Below are 22,943 nucleotides of genomic sequence, written 5' to 3' on the forward strand. Positions count from 1 at the left end.
TAAATATAATTCTTTGTTGTATCTTGCTATTTTCAGACTTAAATTCTGTGAAATAAGCAGTTATTTATTGTGAAAGAAATATCCCTAATTATGAACTACTCTACAACTGTGTAAGCAGGAATGTGACAGTATTTGTAGTTCAGACAGTCCAAACAAAGCCTGTGCCTGCTATAAAATGGTGTAGTCCGAGAGTAATTATCTACCTGCATTCTCTCTACTGTTAAAAAAAAAAAAAAAAAAAAAAACAGAGGAAAGAGAAATGAGCTTTGTTTGCTGAGTAAAATGCATGTTAACATTTAGGAATTAACTCTTATAATGTTGACAATAGACTTTACCACACCTAATTTGGCAGTGGGCCCGGTGTTTCAGGTGCTGTGGATATTTTTACCCAGAATCAACAAGGACACCAATACAGTGCTTGATAATATTAACAGAAACTTTAAATAGGTGACTGTTCATAAATAAAACAGGATTCTGAAATGAAAAGTGGCAGATCTGAGAACTCCACATCTTAACAAAAGTTAGCTTCTACCATACCCTCCTTCACTTAACTTTTTAACCTGTTTTTTTTTTTTTTTTTTTTTAAATGTTGTTTTTTGTCCCAAACCAAGCAAAGAAACAATGGAAGGTCCTACTGCATCAGTTGCTCCATTTTATAGACAGATTCATAACACTACTATAAGCATTAGTTTCAGTGTTTTTTATTTGACCAGTGTGCAGTTTCTGGAAATTACTCCTATTGCTGGGGGACCAACTGGAGATATTGAAAAACATTTTTTTTTTTAAAGGGTTAAATTACATTTTACCAACATCCTAAACAAAGTTGATACAAAAATGCTTTTTGCAGCAAGTCAGGGATCTCCTGGTAGCCATGGAAATGTCAACACAAACACGAAGAACAGAAGTTTCAAAGCAGCAAGGTTTTAGCTGCGTTTATAAATGTTATGGTTTCAACCTCTAATCGAGTCATCACTGTGATTGAAGCCAACACCACCTCACACCTGCATTGTCATTTACTTTTAAAGATTACCATATTTTTGAGAATTGTAATCTGTGTTTCATGCCTGGTACAAGATGTAAAATGCAGTTATTCAAGTTTTTTTTTTTCTAGTTTGAATGATTTTTTGTTAATACATATAGTGAACTGAAGAAAGACCAGCATAGTATTGCACAACTTTTCACATTGTTTATTTATACATTTTTGCAGGGTAGAGCACGCAAAAATGTGTAATTTATACAGAAAACTGTAAAAACAAGCAACAGACTGTTAATGTAAATTAAGTTAATGCAGGTACAAAAAGGACAAACAGTATATACAAAAGAAGTTGCTATTAAGATTACATTACCGGTACATTAGGCTTTTCGGTAAATTACATTTTACTTTGATGGTAGCAGCTGTTGTAACATATATGTTTTACCTGATTAAGTTATTGCTGAAGATCAAAAAGTTACAATAAAGTACTGTGTTTGTAAACTCCAGTACTCTGATGGATGCTAACTATACTGATCTATCTGGCTGCTAAAGCTCTAAAAGGTCAGCCAGTCTTTTGACGGTGCTCAATCTAACAGTTAGATACTGTATATACATAACAGACGTGGCATTTTCTCTTAGAAACTAGTGCAACATTGAAAGATAAATGTATTCATTACAACACCCTAAATCTAAAGACACATTTAAGGTGTTTTACGAAACTGGCTGCTGTTCCTTATCTGTTCTTAGGAAATACATAATTCGTCATTTTAATGAACAGAGTTCATCTTTGATAAGAGGTTACAGAATTAACTGACTTCCCCTTTTTAAAGCTAAAAGGAAAGAGTCATTGGTGGTTCACATGCCCCAATCCATTGTTGTTCAAGATTCAAGCAGAAATTAGAAACCCATAAACTTGAATTACGTTTTGCTTATATATTTTTTAGCCAGCCTGTGTGAAAGGCTTTAATTTCAAGATTACTTTTAAACAAATCTAGTATTAATTAGTCTTCCTAAAAAATAAAGGATAGTACATTTAATATTTGTACAATATAATTGTTACCCCCAAAAACGGAAAGACTAAACAATGCTTTTATAACTAGATATAAGCTTCGCCACTGTATAACAAATGGAAAACATTCAATTTTATTGAGAATTGGATGCCTCTCTTGTATTAGCAAATATTTACTGACACATTACTCAGCAATCTCAAACTTTAATTGTAAAGCTACCTGTGTTGTAAACAGGAGAAGGTAGATTGACACTGCTCACTACTGGACATATGTTTTTCTTGAGTTGAATTATGCTTTCAGAAACGTTCTTGGGATTTCTCATTTTCAGAGACACCTTGACCCGTAAACTCTGTGTTGTAAAGCCCTTCACAGTTGTATTGTTTCTACCTTGCCACTATTCTGGGACTTATTTTTAATACTATTTAACGGCATTAAAACTATTTTGTTATCCATTATGTCCCGCGGGGAGCCATCTGGAGAAGTCCTGACCATGCTGGAGAAGGAGGCACTGACTTGTCGTTTCATTACTTTCATTATTTTTCTCTTGTAGCCTTTGCAGGCAAAGAAGTAGATAAACGGGTCCATGCAGCTGTTGAAATTCATCAGACACACCGCGAAATGAAGGGACACTTGAAAGGCATATTGTTCCGAACAACTGGGATCATAACTCAGTTTTTTAATCATATGCTGCACAATGTCAATATGGTAGGGACTGAAGCATATTACAAACACAAGAGTCACAAAAAAGATGACGCGTGTGGCCTTTTTGTTCCTCCCAGATTTATCAGCAAATTGGTTTTGTTTCGTAGAGAATTGCAGTTTCCAACATAATCCAGAATAGCAAACCAAGATGGTTACCACTGGAATAACATATCCTAGAAACACTGCACCCAGAAGCATATAAGGCAGGCTTGTTACTGTTTCAAAGTTTGGGTATTCCATGCAGGTTATGTATTCCCCTTCGATTTTTTGGGAGAGAGATATTGTGAGTAATGGTAGTGTCTGAGCCATTACTATCAACCACACAAACATGCAGATGTATTTGACATTGTGAACTTTCCGGAACTGACTGAAGCGGAGAGGCAGTACGATAGCAATAAACCGGTCAACACTCAAGCAAGTCATGAAATTGACACCAGCATATGTGTTGATGTAGAATATCAGACTGGTAATCCTGCACAGTGCATCCCCCATCACCCAGTGGAAGCCCATTGCATAGTACACTATGCGCAAAGGCAGACACAAGGTGAAAAGAATATCGGAGATGACGAGATTGGCCGAATATAAGGTAGTGGAGTTCATCTTCTTTAAGTTGGGACGGATGACATGCAGAGCCAGTGCATTTCCAGTTAACCCTATTATGAAAACGATGGAGTAATGCAGGGGCATCAGAATCCTTGCAATGCTGCGATGCTGATACAGGTCACAGGTGTTGTTTATGGTGTTGTGGAGAGTATTTGATTCCATTTCCATGGGTTCTGTAACACTGGTCTGTTCCATCTCTGTCAGACACAAAAAAGATAAATTGCAGCTTTTTATTTGTTTTTACAATCAACTAAGCTACAAAATCCAATTTCCAGAGGAAAAAACAACTTGTCACCAAGTGATATCTGTGTTAATTTCCACAAAGTTAGACATGGTCGTGGTTTAATGCTTCCTTACAAGCCAATTTAAGCACCGTTTTTTTAATGTCTAAATGTACAATACTTAATTGTCACTAAGACTACCAATGAAAAAAAAAAGAAAATTACATTAGTATTTTTTCTTTCAGTGTAGTTTGTGTTACATACGCTTTCTTCTTCATGCAGTCCTTCATAAACACTTCACATTAACTACTGTAGTAACGTTATTGAATTACCGTTAACAAACATGCAGTTGATACACACAGAGAACATTGTCTGTATAAGTCCAAAAAGGACAAAAAAAGCAAGTTATTGTTACTTCATTCAAGCAGTGGCACATTTGTAATCACAGGATTTCCTGTAAGATAAACATTTCCAGCAGATTAAATGCAGATGTATTTTTTTGTTTTATATAGCCTGCTCTGTTTAGAATTGCAAAGGTGTTTAAAACGTGTTTTGATTACTTAGTATTGTTTCTAAATGCTTGTTACCACAGAAAATGAAAGTTTGCTGTATTGCTTAATTTTCACTGCTCTTAGCATCTTGGTGGCTTAAGTGTTCTTAATTAAATCTTTACCCAATCAAGGCGGGGTGTATTTTGCAATAGTGGCAAACCAACAAAATGTCAATCCGATGACAACAAGCAAACAATCTCTAGATTCTCAAACTATTTCCAGTCACAAATTCTAGAGATGTTTTGTTTAAAAAAAACTGTGATGGGTTATTTCAACTTTGCAATTTAAATGACAGACACTTGATTTTATTCATGTAATTCAAGCACTGTATTGTAAGATGCTTTTAAAAGTGAATAGTTTTTTGCTTGTTTGACTATGAGTATGTATTATAAATGGGTTAAGTCTATTTTTTTTTATTGTGATTCTTTTAACTTCAAACCATACAGTCCTTGTGGTGTTCTTAAGATCCAGGAACAAAAGAAGTGTAATAATATTCATGAAAAAATACACAAATCTGATGTCCTTTACTCAAATAATAGCTGACAGGTGCAAAGCTGCAGCTGCCACAGTGTCAAGACCTCATAGCTCTGAAACCATTAGTGTGAGTGTCTTCATAGTATCTTGGCTATATAAACCCTGCATGCTAAAAGTGTTGTGACCATGACATTGACCTCCATTTTCTTCTGTTATTCTCTAATGTCTGGTACCTGGCTATATTCTTTTTTTTCTTAGTTCTGTTACTGGTGTTGTCCAGTAGAAATTAACCTTTATAATTAACTGCATTTTACAAGCCATTCAATCTAATATCGCGTACACCTTAAGCCCATGAAACACCAAGAAACTTTCTGGTAGCTTTTTCTTGCAACAGGAAGCAACTTGTTGATGGGGGCATTCTTAAGCAGTTTTCACCATGGGAATAGTTCATGTTACAAATTCTAAACAATCTCGATTTCAGCTGCTTGGAGAAAATCGCTTGAAAATATCTCCACAACGGGGGAAAAAGTGGCCAGAGAGTTGCCTTGTGTTCCATCAGCTTGCTACCGTGGATGCTATGTTTTTGTTCACAAATACTCCAATTTCTAGTATAATCATTGTAAGAAATGGCACAATCCTTGTTTTCCAGTTGTTTTTTTTTTCATGGTCCCTAAGCAAGCAGTACTGGCTGAGCTAAGCTGCTGTCTGCTTATGTCAAGTCCCCTTGTTCTTAGTTCTATGTACAAATCTATGGATTTGTTTTTGCATTTGTATCTGCAGAAGATTCATGACCCTGTGATTTGTTTAATAGTGGTTTTGTTGTTTTTTGTATTTTTTTATTTATTTACAGTACCAATAAAAGTGCATGCAGTTTGCGCACATGCCTAGGGTTACCATGTAAGTAGTCCTGATTCCATAGTCATTGTAGAAGGTTATAAGACTATAAAGAACACAGTTTTGAATGTGCTTGGGGTTATTCTGCAACCATATCACATTCTGGAGAACAGACTTCCCAGAAGGAAATTAATCCAGTTATTGTTGCCCCATTGAACCAGTGCAGTCCTCCGTAATGACCTGACAACCTGTTGACATATGGCAAGGCTCTAATATTTTGTCAAACCTCAATAAATAGGCCATGCTTAAAGGCTGAATAGCCAAAATTCAGAAGACAACTATGAAAACCACAACCTTCCTATCACTGCTAGTCACACAACACTATGCACCTAGGGGCCCCAATCTACTATTAATAGACTTAGCTGTGGTGATTTTAGACTTCTTACTACAATATTTACAACTTTCTTAGAAGTATCTTTTAAGTAAAAATATACAGGACGTGAAGTGGAGATATAAAAAGCGCTGGCCAAAACATTTGTTTACTTGACTACTTATAGTAGTACTGTACCTCAAACGGTATGAGTGTTTTCATTTGTCAGTGCAGGTCTCCTTATTGTCAATCCACTTTCACTTGTACCTTTAGCTTAAGTTTTGCATTAGGAATTATCCAACCAGTCCAACCAGCAACACACCCTGTTAAGTCTGCTGCTTCAGCACACAAAGTGCAGGAGGCTATAAAGTGAATCTCTGAACGGATTTTCTTGTTATAGCAAAGTGAAAAGCCTCTCCATCCAAACTGGAATGAGTCCAGCTTAAAATAGGTCTTCTTTCTGGATGTGCATATGGAGTCACAGTTTGTGATTCAACCCGGCAAAGATTTTAATAAATTAAAGAATATTGAGGTAATAAAATAATTCAAGTAATCACTTAGTAGGTCTTGTGTTTTTCTATATATAAGATATATACATTTATTTACATTTTTTAAATTCTATTTTTGTTCTGTACAAAGGAGTGAAGAAAAATGTACCGAGCAGATATTTGGATGCTACACTTCCATGTCCCAAAATTTCTTCTTGAAGAGGTCACACAAAGGAATGCAGAGCGCTTGAAATACATCATAGGAACAGTAGTGGTAGAGTTCTTGTAAAAGTCAAAAATCGGCTGAAATTCAGAATGTTGGAGATAATGAAAATGTCATAATCTAGAAGAAATTAAACCACCTGTTTTGCTTTTGTTGTGTGAGAACACTACATCCCAGAAGTCATTTGCAACTCTGTGTCTCATATGTTTTCAGAGTCTCTAGGTTCCATCTTGTGCCCTCTTGAAGAAATATTGGGGTGCTGAAGGAACATCAGTGGATGCAGGAATCGCGCTCATTAGACAGATCCTCATTGGTGGAGTTTCCATGCGTGTGAAAAATGTCTTGTGTAAAATGCTTTTTTGGGTTTCCATTCGCTGAGTTTATTTTACTCGAGTAAACTGGGCTTTTCACCCGACATCATCCAAATGAATGAGAAAGGTGCGGGTTGATATGTAAATTAGCTATGCGTAAAGTACCCGTGCTGTATTTGAAAATTGGTGAATTTTTTTGAAAATGTGGTTTCCATGCGCAGAGAACTGGTGCACGAGTGAATCTAAGCTGCTGTAATAAAGCAAAATACCTTGTGCCTGGTTGGTTAATAATGTGTTTTACTGCTCTTGCCCAAATTGTTTTTTAAGTGTCATTGGCGGGGTGGGATGTCATTTGTATTGAATCCATTTCAACAAATGTATCTTATGACTCATTTATTAAAAATTTACTGAGAGGTATAAAATGAAACTGACCAACACAGGTATTGCAGGTCACCATGGCTGAAAACCGGCAAAGACGTAGGATTCTAAAGCTCTTCCACGTATTCTCCTAAGGCTGTCTGGATTGGGAACAGTGGATGTTTTCCATTTGTTACAGGAGCTTGAACCTCCAAACATCCTCTACCAGCAAATCCTTATGCCATGTTATCTAATGCCAATGGCTAGCAAAAAGACTGTTTAGACACATACTCGTCCATCTTGCTGGTGGGAAGAGGTTGTGCTGCATCACTCTTTCACAGATCTACAGTGGATAGAGTCCTTTCACGTCACCAGGGCAACATTCAGCATTCTAGCGAAACTGGTAAAGGAAGATATGCAGCCAAAAATGAACTACATGCTGCCTCCTGTGCCAGTGGGAAAAAAAAGAGTGGTGTTTGCCCTGTATAGGCTAGCATCCTCAGCTGAGCACAGGGTTAGGGTTACTCAGCTGAGTACAGGGTAGTTGGCAATGTGTTTGGGGTGCATAAAACCATAGTTCATCGCTGTATTTACAAGTGTCAACTCCCATGTTCAGAAGCACTGCAACACGTACATAGCTATGCCAGATGTAACTGAAGCAAAAAGCATTGCTCTGCAGGATCAGAACTCTTCTCCCGAACAGCACCTCCATGCTCAGGGGCTCAGTATTATCTAGTCAATACAGGTGCTCAATATTGTCTATTCATTTCTTAGATTGATTTCTTCTTTTAAAATACTTGCCAGCATATAAAAAGCATTGAAATACTGGCACACACAGATATTTGGCTCATAATTTTAAATAAATGTAAATGTAAATAAAATAAAAAAAAACACAGATCGAACACAAAGTCTTAACACAATTTGTTAAGATAACTTTTTCATAAAGATGTCAGTACTACTGTAAGAATAGTACACGTAATCAGTAGTGGTTATTCATAAAGTCAATAAACACCCCATGTGGTTCACTGCTCCTATATTTTCTCAAAAATATGTATTTTGTGTGTGTGTGTGTTTATAATTTTATATATATATATATATATATATATATATATATATATATATATATATATATATATATAGTATTGATCATTTTAGCTAAAAACAGTACTTACCAAATATAACTGTCAGACAGTTCTTCTTTTGGTGCTTAATCTGGGTTTTGATAGCTAGTTAGCCGCACCCTCAATACAGGACAGTCCAGGATCTTTGCTGTTTTCAAAGCTCGTTACCAGCACACATTTCGTCTGAAGTGAAAATAGAGAAGTGTGATTCCTCTTATGATACATTGCTATGGTATTTATTGTCATTTCCTGTGGTTGTGCCCCAACCCTTAAAGTTTTTTTTTTTTTTTTTTTTTTTTTTTTTTGGAATAATGTTTCTATTACCTTGATGGGAAGTGAAAATGTCCCTGTCTGCATGAAGCACATTTTCCTGTAGTTATTAATTGTCACTTTTTATTGATGTTGTTTTTTTTTTTTTTTTTTTACCATTTTAAACAGAAACCTCAAGTTTCCTGCCTTTATGAGAGAAAGAAAGGCTTCACATGAGTCAAAGTGAAAATAAAGGATTTAAAAAATGGCTCACAAATTAAATTAGGTTTTGAGAATATGGGAATGTAAGGAGCAGTAGATTTATCGTCATCTTTATTTGTTTTATATAGCGCCTTTCATAGTGGACCACCATCACAAAGCGCTATACAAAATACAAGACAGGGGTGTGTGAACTGAGCATGAGCTGCAGAGTCACTTACAACAACATTTCACCTGCAAGATGGAGCACAAGGAGGTTAAGTGATTTGCTCACTGTCACACAATGAGTCAGTGGCTGAGCTGGGATATGAAACAGTGACCTCCGGGTTACAAGACAGTTTCTTTAACCACTGAACCACACAGCCTCCTATTCCTTTCATTAGTCAATCATGACTCATTACTGAATATATTATTATGTATATATATACAGTACTGTGCAAAAGTTTTAGGCAGGTGTGAAAAAATGCTGTAAAGTAAGAATGCTTTCAAAAATAGTCATGTTAGTAGTTTATATTTATCAATTAACAAAATGCAAAGTGAGTGAACAGAAGAAACATCTACATCAAATCAATATTTGGTGTGACCACCCATGCCTTCAAAACAGCATCAGTTCTCCTAGGTACACTCGTACACAGTTTTTGAAGGAACTCGGCAGGTAGGTTGGCCCAAACATCTTGGAGAACTGACCACAGTTCCTCTGTGGATTTAGGCAGCCTCAGTTGCTTCTCTCTGTTCACGTAATCCCAGACATTTTTGAAAGCATTCTTACTTTACAGCATTTTTTCACACCTGCCTAAAACTTTTATAGATATAGATATATTTGATATAGATATAGATACATATATATAGATTATTAAAAAAGGGAAATGTAATCACCATACAGTGAAACAACACTGCTTATTTTTCCATTTTTTCATTTTTATTTTATAACTATAAACACAATGATAATCCAGTTGACACAGGAAAATTAACTGACCACAACTTAATCTTTCTGTTTCATACACGTCAACTGCCCACTCAGTCGGAAAGACCTATTTACTTTACTGTCATCTTGGTGTGAACAGCACAGTAGAAAAGTTCTCATCTAGGTCTGCCTGACAACAGGATAAATATTAGGTTAATAACATTGTAAGTCTTTGTAACGTTCCTCAACATGCTGTTTAACCATGCCTTTTTTTTTTTGTGTGTTTGTGTTTTTCAGTTTGGCTCCTGTTTTTGCTTTGTTCGTGCCGTTCTACTGCTCCATTCCAAGGGTTCAGGTGACTCGGGTCCTTGGGCAGTTCGCAATCACCAACAAGTCCTTAGTCTACTTGATGGGTCTTCAGGTATGTCTCGTAATGCATGTATATCAAATAGGGCAGTTGCACTTGCTTCAAAATATGGCCCAATGGTATAATCATAATATAATTAGAAATTCAGTACAATGATACAGTAAATTTAACACAGAAATTGGATCATACTATGATTTTGTTTTCCAATGCATTCCCTATTCGTCTTTAAGTTACAGCAGAACAAACTGATATGACTGATCTAAAAAAAATCAAATACAGACCCTCCATTTGGTTCTGCAAACATGAGTTATGTAAGAATTGAAGTGTTACAAAACTTTGTTGTAAGACATGAGCATAACAAACCACTCTTCAAAACTATATTGTTGCAACACAAAATGCCTTCCTAACCATTTACTCTCCATCTGCAATACACAAATCTTTAAACAATATAGCTACAGCCGTACAGTTAATGATTTCCATTACATGAGAGTAGATGTTGAATTTCATGCTGATTTGAACTCGACTCTCGCCAAGATAAGCACCAACTAAGTGATCCATCTGCATCTCCATCCATTTGTGTTGTTTTCTATCTGATAATGTAGGTATCCTTCTGTCTGGTGTTGATTGCTGAAGTGTAATGGGATCAGCTCATTTTACCTCCCCAGCGCATCAGCACACACAAATGCTGTGATGCTGGCTCCGGGGATCAACCCAATGCGGTCTCCCCAGCACATCAGCATGACAACAGTCTGGATTGAGCGAAGTAGGGTACATCACTGGGGTCTTCAAGTGGGCACCTTCTATCCTCTGTGTTTTGTTGACTAGCCCACGACACCTCGAGGGTTCAACAGTGATTCTGGCATCCCAGCATTTCCACCCTCCATCCTCCACTGAGCTCAGCCGAGCTTACATACCTGTACATCAGCGTTGCTTTCTTTCTATTGTGCTTGAGATCCCCATCCAGAATCTTCCCGTCTCAACCACAGCCAGTTGCTGCTCCTTTCTGCTGCTTCAGATAAGTTCTTCACTGTGCGACGCAACTCTTGGCCACTGAACCCAACATCTTTGAGAAACCGGGTTGTAGAGTGTGCCACGAATCCTCGACAACCCACCTCCACTGGGTAAACTCGGACTCTCCATCCTCGCTGTTCCGCTTCAGCAGCTAGTTGAGCATAGCGAAGTTTCTTCCTCTCATACGCCTCATCCACAGCATCCTCCCATGGCGCTGTTAACTCTACCAGACGAACAAGGCGTGCTGATTCAGACCACAAGACAATGTCTGGTCGAAGGTCAGTGGTGGCAATCTCAGGTGGAAAAATATGCCATTGACCAGCATCTGCCAGCATCTTCCAGTCTCTAGTAGCTTCCAGTTGTCTTGGGCGAGGCTTGGTTTTAACACCTTTTCTTGGTGGTTGCTCTCCTGGATGGAGGAATATTGCCTTTTGTGTGTAATGCTTTGGTGGAACTGGTGGCAACTTATTGGTCAGGTTATGCTTGTCTTCCAATGCTAAGGCCAAACATCGCAGCATCTGGTCATGGCGCCAAGTAAACCATCCTTGGCTAAGACCCACCTTACATCCTGTCAAAATGTGCCTTAATGATGCAGGTGATGAACACAAAGGACATGAGGGATCCTCACCCACCCAGAGGTTTAGGTTCTGTGGTGATGGGAGAACATCATATGTTGATCTGATGAGGAAACTAATCCTGCTCTGTTCTATTGTCCATAGGTCCTGCCAGCTGATCTTGCGTTGTTCCACATTCTCCCATCTCATCCTTTCTCCCTGCTTGGCCTGGGAAATGGCCTATACACACCTGATCCTCTCCTCCTGCTTTTGCTCCTCATTGACTACCAGCTTCCTCCATTGAGCTGGGGTTGCTTTGTGCCATGTAGGAGGAGCTGAACTGAGACCAAAACCTCCTTTTCCATGCTGAACTTGCCCCATAATATCTCCGATTCGAAGGGCTGCCTTAGCATCTTCCACAGCTTTCTTTGCCAACCATTTTCTTCCAGTTTTCAGCACAGGTGCTGCATCCCTTAAGCATTTGTCGTGTGAATCTACTAATGTCATTTCCAGTCCGACTTTGGCGCACTTAAACTCCTCGGTTAGAGCAGAGATTGGTAGCTGCAGTATTCCTTTATCATAAAGTCCCACTCTGCTGAGGCAGCGTGGAACTCCCAACCATTTCCTGACGTATGAACTGAATAATAATGTTCTTTTCTTTTCTAATTCTTTTCTAATATACGCATTTTAATTTTCATTCTTTCATTTTTTTTATTCTCTAAAGCAGTCCTGCCTAGGTGTGAATTTGCTTGCACCCTTCCTCTGCTTGTTAGGAAAAAGTGGTTGGAGAGTGCAGCATTAAAAAGAAAGAACACATATAAAGACCAGGCACACCCAATGATACATGTGCACATCAAATCTGATCTAGACATCACACACTTTGTAAAAAAATAGTACACTCCCAGGGAAGATGGCAGTTGCAATTGCTCCCCATGGAATTGGTAGTGGAGAGCCAGGTTTGCAGCCTTAATCCAATTTTGTATGATTTGGTACCTGAGACATGACATTGCAGGTTGACGAGATGAGGAAAACAAAATAGAAGAAAGATAGTCCAAAGTTTTTGTAAGGTAAATTTCGTAGAACTAGGTAGAACATCCTCTGTAGTCATCTTAAAAATACTACCAGTGTATGGATGTCATGGGCAAAGGATGTGCTAAAACACATGGTTCTAGCAAGAGGAATTCAAAGATAAGAGACACTGAAAAAACCTCCAGAAATAGGGTGGGGGCTACACATGAGCAAAAAGAAACCCATTTACAATATATATAATATGTATGTGTGTGTGTATATGTGTATATATATATATATATATATATATATATATATATATATATATATATATATATATATATATATATATATGACTGTTCAGTCATGTGTTTGCCAGGCAACCTCACCCACACTGTCAAGGCTGGATTGCTTAGATTTTGAAAGGAGACTTAAAGGTCAGGGTTGAATTGATTATGTTCAGGGATGGAAATAAGACTTCTATTGTTTAGCAGGTTCACTCATTCCAGGTTTTACTATAAGCTTGAATAGGTACTGTATAGGTAAGAAGCTCAGGTGTCTCTTTAAACTCGTAGTTAAACCAGGACTGGATCAAACTGCCATCCAATGGGAGTCGTATTTCCATCCCTGATGCTGTTCTCACATGTTGTCTGCTGTTAACTTATTCTCTAGGACAAGTGGGTTTTTTTATCTGAGAAAAATTAACCCTTTGTGCCATTCATTTTATAAAGCTGCTCTGCAACTGTTGTAGCTCAGAAACCATTTGAGGTAGTGACTCGATGTTTGCGGGGTTATATAAACCCTATATTGATGACCTTAACATAGAGACAGTTGTCTTAATGTTTGGTACACAGCTATGTTGTTGTTTTTTTTTTTTTTTTTTCTTAGTTCCATTACTGTTGCTGTGCAATAAAAAATAACTGTTTACTGCCACTTTGCTTTAACCGCTGAACATAGCAGTGATATAGATTTTTTTTCACAAATCCTGAATTCATATTAATAAACATTGGATCAGTATGACATTCCCCTATTATTATGGCCATGAAGACGCTTTGTTTTTTCCTTACCTGTTAGGGCAGTATTGGGCAACTTAATCAGTGCAAGAACACCTAATGTATAAGGGACTTCGCAGGAACTGATCCAGCCACAAGGGCCATAAAGTAAAAATGTTGTAGCAACTAATTAAATTATGTGGCTCTGATAAAAGAGAGTCTCTGCTGTGTGGGGGCTTTAATCCACATCAAATAAAGAGACAGGACTGGACACCTATCTCTTTTGACAAAAATGAATTATGATTTTGTCTTTTTTTCTAATACTGCTGTCTAGCCTACTAATGTATTCACACTAGTAACATCAGTGTCCCAGTGGCAGCAGTTAATATGACCAAATAAAATCACAGCAACAAACTTGCATTGTGTCACTCGGGGATAATCCCCAGGTAGTGTTTGGCTTTCTATGACCAGTTGAAAAACACAAAAGTTTATAAAGCTCTAGAAATCTTTCCCCTCGGGAGGCCTGGTCGTGAGGTTAGCAGTCTGAGTTTTAGCCGTCAGTAGGTATTTGTCACCCTCACAGAATCACCACGTAATTTCACACAACTGGTGATCTGTTTGAGTAGCAGGGGATGTTGAAGTGAGGATTTAGGGCCCCTTGTAGAGTTCCAAAGGGAGGCTGCATTGGTCCTTGCAGGCCCCTTACTTGACTGTAGTCAGCGTCATTGTAATGGGCACTGAATTGGCCAAAAAGTAACAAAAATAAACAAATCAACTGTGAGCTTTGTATTGAGCTGGTCACAAGTAGGAGCTTACTGTATATCCATAAAATTATCGTAACATTTAAATCGTCATAATTCATAGCATTGAGCAACATGAACAACGCATCATATGGTTTTAGACTGCGGTATGCCTTGTGCTCTAATATACAAAATACATTAACAGTAAAACTGTGAATTATATATGGCTTTCATTGCAGTAGTGAATAACTGTCAAACAAACTATCATATATCATTTTAGTATATAATTTTTTTTAAAAATCTGTTTTTTTTTGTGGAGTTTGTGTTTTTTCTTTCACTTTGAAAAGTAAATGAATTCCAAACTATATGTTTTTGTTGGTTTGCCAGCTATGTTTCTTTCGTCAATGTGAATTGCACTTTGCTTTTCTGTTCTAGAGGGAACAATGGTTGTAAAAGAGATATTGCCTTATTTGTTTTACTTGCTACCTTATTTTCCTATATGTGTCAAATTAGTTTCCTGTTTCTGTGGGGTTTTTTTTACTGGATTTTTCAGGTTTTGAGGTAGTATGAGGCTTCCATTTTCCTTGTGGTAGGTATGGCTGTTTTGGTTTGTGGTAATGGGGCAGGGGTTTGTTTCTTTTATCAAGTTTGTGGTTGTAAGTGTTAAAAGCTTATTTGCATTTTACATTTTTAAGGAAATCATTAACTGTTTATGTAGGATGTGATGTGGTAAAGCATAAATCAAAATTGCTGTTCAGGATTGAAACAGGTTATATTAAAATTTTAAACGTAAACACAAAATCATTTCGTAGACATAATATGTATATTCAATAGCTCTCCACTACCCTTTGTGATAAATTGCTTATTTTGCAAAACACTGTGTAGATTAATTCACTGCCTTATGAGAAAACAATGCCATATAATTCACATTTCTACAGCGCCTTACATCCCAAAGATCCCAAAGCGCTCCACACCAACAAAAAAAATGTAATGAAAAACAGTCAAATACAAAATTTAATAAAACCTGGAATTAAAAAAAATTAAATATACAGTTTAATTGTAAAATTTGAAAAACTAAGTTAAAAAAAACTTATAAAAATGTAAATAAATACAATAAATTAATACAAAATAAAAATTGCTTGCTGTGTAAAGTAAGCTCAAATGCTTGCCTGATACAAAAAATCTGTGATCATGGCAGTCTAAACCTGATCAAATATGAACTGATAGTAACCTGTGGTTTACACAAAAGTAAACCTGGATTTTAGCCTTGCATATGCTAAGTGTATAGTTTAGGAACCCAGATGCTTTGATTGTCTAAAATGCACATTTGACAAAGATGCAATGGATAATGTGCGTATAGAGCGACATTTTTCAATAGAGAGAGAACTTTGCTTCGTATTTTGCAGAATATGTTCTGTGAAGTCCCGCATTGACTTTAAATTCTTCTATTGGTGTATAAATCATTGCATGATCTGACCCCAACCTATCGGTCCAACCTAATTGTCCCTCATGCTCCAAAGCGCACTTTGCGCTCGTCTAGCACAGGAATGCTACAGATCCCTCGAGCTAATCTCAAAACATTTGGCTGGACAGCTTTCTGCTGTTATACCCTAGCTGTTATGCTGGAATGTCCTCCCAGATGAAATCTGACATGAAGACTCACCTTTATCTTTTGGGCGGTTACTGAAAACCCATCTGTTCAGAGCCACCTTTACTGTTAGAAGTGTCCCCCTTGTTCTTCTATGTGAAGTGTTGTGTGATGTGAATACATGAAGGGCGCTATATAAAGATAGGTAGGGCATTGATACACATTTTGCAGTGTTATTTTTATATCAGTGGATTCAGTCCTCTGCTTAACTGTAATTGTTTAATTTTAGGATTTCTGTATATTATGAAGCAGAATTTGTTATGATAACAAACCTTGAACTGTAAATTACTTCAAATGCCATTTACATTTGCATGTATGTATATATGCTCGTGTGTGTGTTTTAATGCAATTAAAACACACACAAGCATATGCGCTTAATTGTTTATCATGGTGTTGTGATTTTTTTGTTTTAAAATTTTAGTTGTTGCCAATGATTTTACCCAACTTTTCGCCCCAATTTGGAATCGCCAATTGGTGTTATTAATCCTATATTATAATAATGCTGCAACCCTCTGGTGACTCGGAAAACGTCGACTGACACGCGCGTCCTCTGAAACGTTTCCCTACCAAGCCGTCTTTTTTCGCACTGTGGATCCACAGCGAAGCCATCAGATCTATAGTACCAGAGGACAACACAGATCTGAATGGTTCCACTGTAGACCCGCAGGTGCCCTATCAGCCACAGGGGTCACTGCTGCATGGTGAATCGTGGATTGCCCTGCCAACCTAAGCCCTCCCTACCCGGATTGCGCTCGGACAGTTGTGCGCCACCCCCTGGGAAGTCCCAGTCACGGTCGGCATTGACATAGCCTGGATTTGAACCTGCGAATTCTAACTGGTTTTGAGTTTCAATGTTGAGTTTTTTTTTTTTATTAATTTTCCATTCAACCTCACTGATTGACTTTCACCTAAATGCCCAATCTTCGATTTTCACATTTACCAAATGTTATGTGAAACTAGACTTCACCATCTCTATACTACAAATAATAATATGCACATCCAAAACGTAATAAGAGTCACTTTGAAAATGTCTGACACAAAAGAGTGCATATGAAGCACATAACTGCAAATTACGACTGTCTGATCTCTAGGTCAGTTCAGTTTTGTGACGGGGCATTTAAAAATGTAATTTTGAATTTAGTGAAATTACCTTACTTTTTTTTTATATATATAAAATGACAGGATAATCCATAACACAGCAACTCAAAATGCTGTTAACGTCACAGACAACATTTTAGTATCTGGTGAATATTGGTAACACGCTAATGTTTAACATTGCTTTCCGTGAAACAGACTCCATTTCATCTAATCCCTTTCACAAGATAAAACACATGCAATTCCCTGCTTCTCAGGATGCATCCCATTAAAACTGCCAGGGCAAATACCAGAATATACAAGAACCTGTGAAGGCATGTAACTGAAATAAAAAATGAAACTAAATATTAATAAAACACTTTAATCCATTATGTTTCTCAAACTTAGCGATGCAATGCATAATCTCCAGCACTGACTTTAAAAATTACTGTTCATCATTTCTCTGAGGTAAAATGTTATTTTTGGATTATTTTTAAGTATATGCAAAGAAGGGGGTTTGGCTGTTACGATGTCCTGGAGCCCAAAGTGTCTTTGACTGGGCCTGTACATAACATTTCAATACCACAATCCTTTGCCCTCCAGTTATTAAATATAATAGACCTTCTCAACTGCTTTCTAATTAATGTTGTTTTTGTTTTTTTTTAAGCTTTTTACATCAAGCTTTTTCATGTGGATCATTGCCCTTAGTGGACTGGTAAGTATGCCAGCTTTAATAAATCATCCCAGAAACTCTGAACTTCCACACATTATGATGGAAATAGCAGTGAAATACTGAACATAACTACAAGCTATTTTAATAAACTGCAGCTCCATGCAGACTGTCCACATGTTCCCTGCATGATGCATATGTAGCCTACAATAAAGTTAGTTGATGTCTCAGTGCCAGTCTCTCTGTTAATATTCTCCTCTACAACCAGTGAAGTAGCAAAAAGGGATTTTAATCAGAACTAATGTAGACTTTTTCACGTAACCAAGCGCTTGTTTTAGTCCTCTAGTTATTATTAACTACAGTACACATGCGCTCAATTCCCAGTCAATACAACCTGCATTCGTTGTTTAAGTCTGTTGTCTACCCCTGTATGTGCCATACTGTTGTTTAATATTTTTTTAAGAACATGCCCCAACATTTCTTGAACTGTATTTTTGTCAGATCGAAATTAGCCAACCACAAAGCGTTGTAACCGAGAAGACTTGTTCAATACCGCCATAAAGACCCTGTTCTTAACCAACCTTATCCACTGTCAAAGCTTTTAATTGCATTGGAACAGTGAATGATTAAGAGCTAAAATTTACTTTGATCTAAACTCACTCAGAACAGTGGGGGTGCAACTGAGTTTATTAAACTGTAGTTTATACTGATCAAAACTAACCTTATAAATACTATTTTACAACACATACAAGTACAACAACAAACCTAATATTCCGTCTGTGTATGCCTAGCTAAACTTGACTACATTGTAGTACAGGAACCGCATGAATGGATGGTCTTGAGGTGGACCAGAAAGCTTTCCCTCTGAGCATGTGTTGGTGTGAAAGGACATTTATCCCCCAGACTGTAAGGATCACTGCTCAACGCAGCAATGGTGTCTAGAAAAAAGGGGAATTACAGATGATGGCTGGTGATTTTACATCTGTTCACAAGACCAGATGGGCTGTCTGCAGTATCGTACACATCATAACCACTACCTGATAAATAAAACAGACTTGCTTTGACATTTGCAGTAATATTTGACGTTTTATGTAAATTGTTATCATTCATATGAAACGTTAAGTTAAAGTGGGAGATGAACAACCCCCACAAACTCACTTCCCTAATCATATCATGATGGAAACCATGAGCTGTTTCTGATGTTTCTGAAAACAAGTGTAAAGCTCTGACCAAAACTTGCAGAATGCTATAAAAGAAAAGATTTAGACCTATACAGTAAAGGGACATACCACAGTCTTTTGACCTCTTCTGTCCCAGTGTTTTGATTGAGTAGCTTTTTTAACATGACACAATTTAACTGGAGAAAAAAAAGAAAAAAAAAACAACTTTTCTAAGATATTTTCTATCCAGGATGTGGTTCCCTCCTTCTGCTACCGCAAAGTATTACGTTCAGCTTTTGTACAACAAGAAATAACATTTTTAATCAGCTTGTTGTTGAATGGCCTTTGAATTGTGCCCATGAAATGCGTTCACAATCAGATGGAAGAGAAACCTTTTTAGTTTTATTTTCATTTAAAAGGAAAGACTGGAAGTTTTAAAACATTTACCAAAGGTTTTAGTAGGTCTGAGCTGCTTTGCTACAGCTCCTGGAACTGTGTCGCTCTGCCAATACAAAAACCAAAGCAAACACATCACTCCGGCATGATTACTGTCTCAGCATAAGGAGCCATACTCATGTAGCTGCATCTCCTTTGTACTGCCAGACTCCTCTCTGTGATCATCACGGCGCCATGCTCTAGCCAGTCGCCACGCACAACACAGCTGATGTTTTAGTTGTGTTTAGCAGTCTTACAGTTAAGCCCTTTCACAAAGATGGCCGACTTCCATTTCCATCCTACCATCGAATCAGCCCATCCCTGCGAAGGCGTACCACCAATCGTACTTAGTGCCCTTCCAGGTCTGGAGGTAGATTTGCAGCTCAGATTCAATCTTTCCCGTTCATAGGCACTTTTAATGAAACACTGCACTTTTGGCAACAATTAAACAACCGTTTAAGATGTGCTGGGTACCACACTGTTTTTCTGGAGACACCAGAAAATTCTACCAACTAATGCTTCAGGCTGCTGAAGAGCTGGGTCTTGTATCAGAATCTTCTAGTGAGAGACCCCTTGAAGTAGAAGATGACTTCTTTGTTTTTATGGCTAGCAAAGATATTTCCCAGATTAGTACTCCCTCAACAACAAGCAACAAAGCTGAGCTGGATATCCTTCATATTTTTGAAGACCCAAGGAAGGATGTGGCATCTTTAGAGAAATACCCTTTCCTAAAGAAGCTGTTTAAATGCTTAAATGTTTAAATACCATTCTTCCTTCCTCTGCTCCTGTTGAGCGTCTCTTCTCTTTTGCTGGCTTGACTTTCAGCCCCCAAAGAAATCGGCTGTCGGACGACCTCTTCCAGAAACTTGTTTTGCTGAAGGAGAACTGATAGAGAACTATACAGTGCCACACCTCACTCTAGTACATTAATATGTACTGAAAACTACACTAATGTTAGACATTAAATAAATACTGTTTGAATATTCAAAGGTTTTTGCTTGCAATAGAATTACTCCTCCTAGCAACCCTCCCCCCTAAAAAAGTTCAAAGACTTTCTGGTGTTCAAAATTGTTATTTATTATACAACTGCATCTTGACAGCTAAAAAAGAAAGGTGCTTGGAACAGTAATTGTCTCTGAAGAGTCCTTTATCAAATTGCTAAAAACCCCACATATTTCCTAAAGAGCAACTAATATATATATATATATATATATATATATATATATATATATATATATATATATATATATAATATATATATATATATTTTGTTTATTAAATGTATTTTGTAATTTCAAATTGTATTTTCCAAATACAATTGTATTTTGTATTGAAAATACATTTCCTGAGTATTTTGCTGAACCTTGACCTAAATTCTAATTCGTGCGTGGGCTGTAAAAAAAAAAAAAAAAATTAAAAAATTAAAAAAAGACTCAAGGGTAAAGGTGTTTTTTTGGAGGGGAATAATCTTAGTGTTAACTGTACTTCTGCTGACCATTAGTATATATTTGGTAATAATTCTGATCCCCAACAAGTTTAGTTTGACCTAAAGAAGCATTTTTGCAATGGTGTAATGTCTTCTTTTTGTGCACTCAAAGGGCACATGAAGTTTCCGTTTCTCAAATTCTGTAGATCGTTACGTTAATATTAAAATGTTTCTTGTCTTTTAACTGTTCTGTTTAAGATGGAAATAACTGTTCATCACCCTAATTAGCTGCCCCCAGAGAGATGCATGTTCCTGGCAAAAGGGAGGTGTGCTTTTGTGCAGGTTTACATGACACGCAAGCAATAAACAAACAGAAGTTTAGCTTATTGTCCTTACTGGAGCAGAAGGGGTTTTGACAAATACGCCTAAAAATGAAAATCTATAGTAGGTTTAAAGGTTGTTTGCGGTGTTCTGTTTAACATTTAGGGAAACGTTTGATTTGGGAGGGAGTTGGGGATCAGCTTTTCAAAAGAGACACAAAACTTTTCAGTGACAAATGTTATGACTCCTTTCAATAGTAGGTTACATATTTGTGAATATCCCTTATAAAAGTTTAGTGAAATAGCTTAGTGAAAAAGCATAGTGAAAGCTTGGTAAAGCAGCGGTGTAGGGTAAAGCCTATTAATAAACATGGCAAACCAAGGTACTATGGGAAAAGCATGGGAAACTGCAAAAATACTGTGACTTTTATAGGAGGCATTCCAATGTTACTGTATAGTACTTAAATGTGATTTGAAAACCAATGATTTAACTCTGGCTGAAGAGGATTCAAAGTGTCTTTTTTGTATTGAATGGTTGTGGTGAATTTGCTAACAAAGTTGTTTATGCTTTAGGAAGCCAGTGGTAAATAAGATTAAACAAAGACTGACTGCTCTTAGAGATAGTAATACAAGAAAGTGATCAGAGCTGCATCATCACCATTACATTTATCTGGCATGCCTTTTAAATTATCAAAATTGCACATGGAAATATCTTGCATGGTTATCTTTGACAGTTGGTATTTTTAGGCTTTTAGGATAGTGGCAACATAATTAATTAAAGGGTAGGTCTTTTTATTCCATTAAGATTTTAGCTTTGTTTTGTAGCTGAAAACAAAATGCTGGGCAGGTACACCTTGACAAAGAACTGTCAGGTCCCTTTGTTTGTTGAACATCAGCTATTGGTGAAGAAACTTTTCTCCTTTATGATCTGGCTAAGGTCCAGACATCAGACAAAAGACTGTTGTGTTATTTGTCCTTCTCACTACCTTTTGTGTCATTTAGAACATAAAGAACAGAGAAGAACTGAAATGCACATGAGAATGTGGATGACTATAAAAAGTGTCACGTTGAAAAGTTTCTTTTCATGTTGTCACACAACCTGGGTGCCACAAGTTTATAGCCCCAGCAATGATGACAGAACATCATTGAAATGAAAAACTAGTTGCAGTTTTCAGAATTGCATGCACAAAAATCAGGAAAATCAAAATTAGGGAAAACAGAAAATAAATTCCCTTGGGGGCCACTTGACAATAGAGACATTGAGAATGGTGGAGAATAAGACGGAACGAAGCATTGAGTCTGGCTGGGGAACAGGTTTGAGATCTATAGCATTTTTCTTAATTCACCCAAATCAAAGCAAAAATAACATCTGGAAGACAAAGATATTCAGTTTTACTGGTTTGCCGAAGATAGAGACATAAAAAAAAAAAATCCAAACAACAACCCAGGCAGTGGATGCAGTAGTAATTAGCAGTGCACAATTAGTTTTTTAGGGTGGATTTTCACCCCAAGTTTTGAGGAAAGTGGCTATTATAAATGTCTAGCTTGTGATTACCTCTTATGAACAAACCATATTGTAATCAAAGTTTGGCTGATGTTTTTGTGTTCTTCTTGCTTGCAGACTTCTGGCATGCTTTACCACAACAATGTTTTTAAAATGCAACATGTTATATTCATCCCTGACTGGGTTGCCCGTTGTGGCTCTTACACCCTTGAGCCTCTCTTCTCCACTGATGAGCCGACCCTCGAGTCTGCTGTTGGAATGGGAGCCACACTGGACATCCAGCGGCAACAGAGAATGGACCGGCTGGATCAACAGCTGCTGCTTTCACAGCTCCCACACATGAGGAGGAACACACAGCAGCAGGTACTGGTTATAGTTCCCAGTGTGTTTGCCTTATGCACAGATTGTGTCTGTCTGTCACACT

General features: G+C 37.3%; 2 protein-coding genes across 3 annotated transcripts in view; one reads left to right on the plus strand and one right to left on the minus strand.

Annotated features, from left to right (window-relative positions):
• LOC121320689 (ubiquitin-associated domain-containing protein 2-like) overlaps window positions 1–22,943 on the plus strand; it is a 57,197-nt gene that overhangs the window by 25,163 nt on the left and 9,091 nt on the right. Inside the window, exons 5-7 of one of the 2 annotated variants that reach the window (XM_041259256.1) lie at window positions 9,908–10,031; window positions 17,672–17,719; window positions 22,637–22,882. In XM_041259256.1, the coding sequence (XP_041115190.1) occupies window positions 9,908–10,031; window positions 17,672–17,719; window positions 22,637–22,882 (418 nt within the window). The remainder of the gene's footprint in view (window positions 1–9,907; window positions 10,032–17,671; window positions 17,720–22,636; window positions 22,883–22,943) is intronic. The other variant, XM_041259257.1, reaches the window with a different exon arrangement.
• On the minus strand, window positions 76–8,430 carry LOC121320688 (G-protein coupled receptor 183-like). Its single transcript, XM_041259255.1, has 2 exons — window positions 8,290–8,430; window positions 76–3,485 (listed from the first exon to the last, which is right to left on the minus strand). Exon 2 carries the CDS (start codon window positions 3,481–3,483, stop codon window positions 2,350–2,352), a length of 1,134 nt encoding a protein of 377 aa, XP_041115189.1. The 5' UTR covers window positions 3,484–3,485; window positions 8,290–8,430; the 3' UTR covers window positions 76–2,349.

The sequence above is a fragment of the Polyodon spathula genome, chromosome 9 (genome assembly GCF_017654505.1).
Source record: "Polyodon spathula isolate WHYD16114869_AA chromosome 9, ASM1765450v1, whole genome shotgun sequence".
NCBI classification, from domain to species: Eukaryota; Metazoa; Chordata; class Actinopteri; order Acipenseriformes; family Polyodontidae; genus Polyodon; species Polyodon spathula.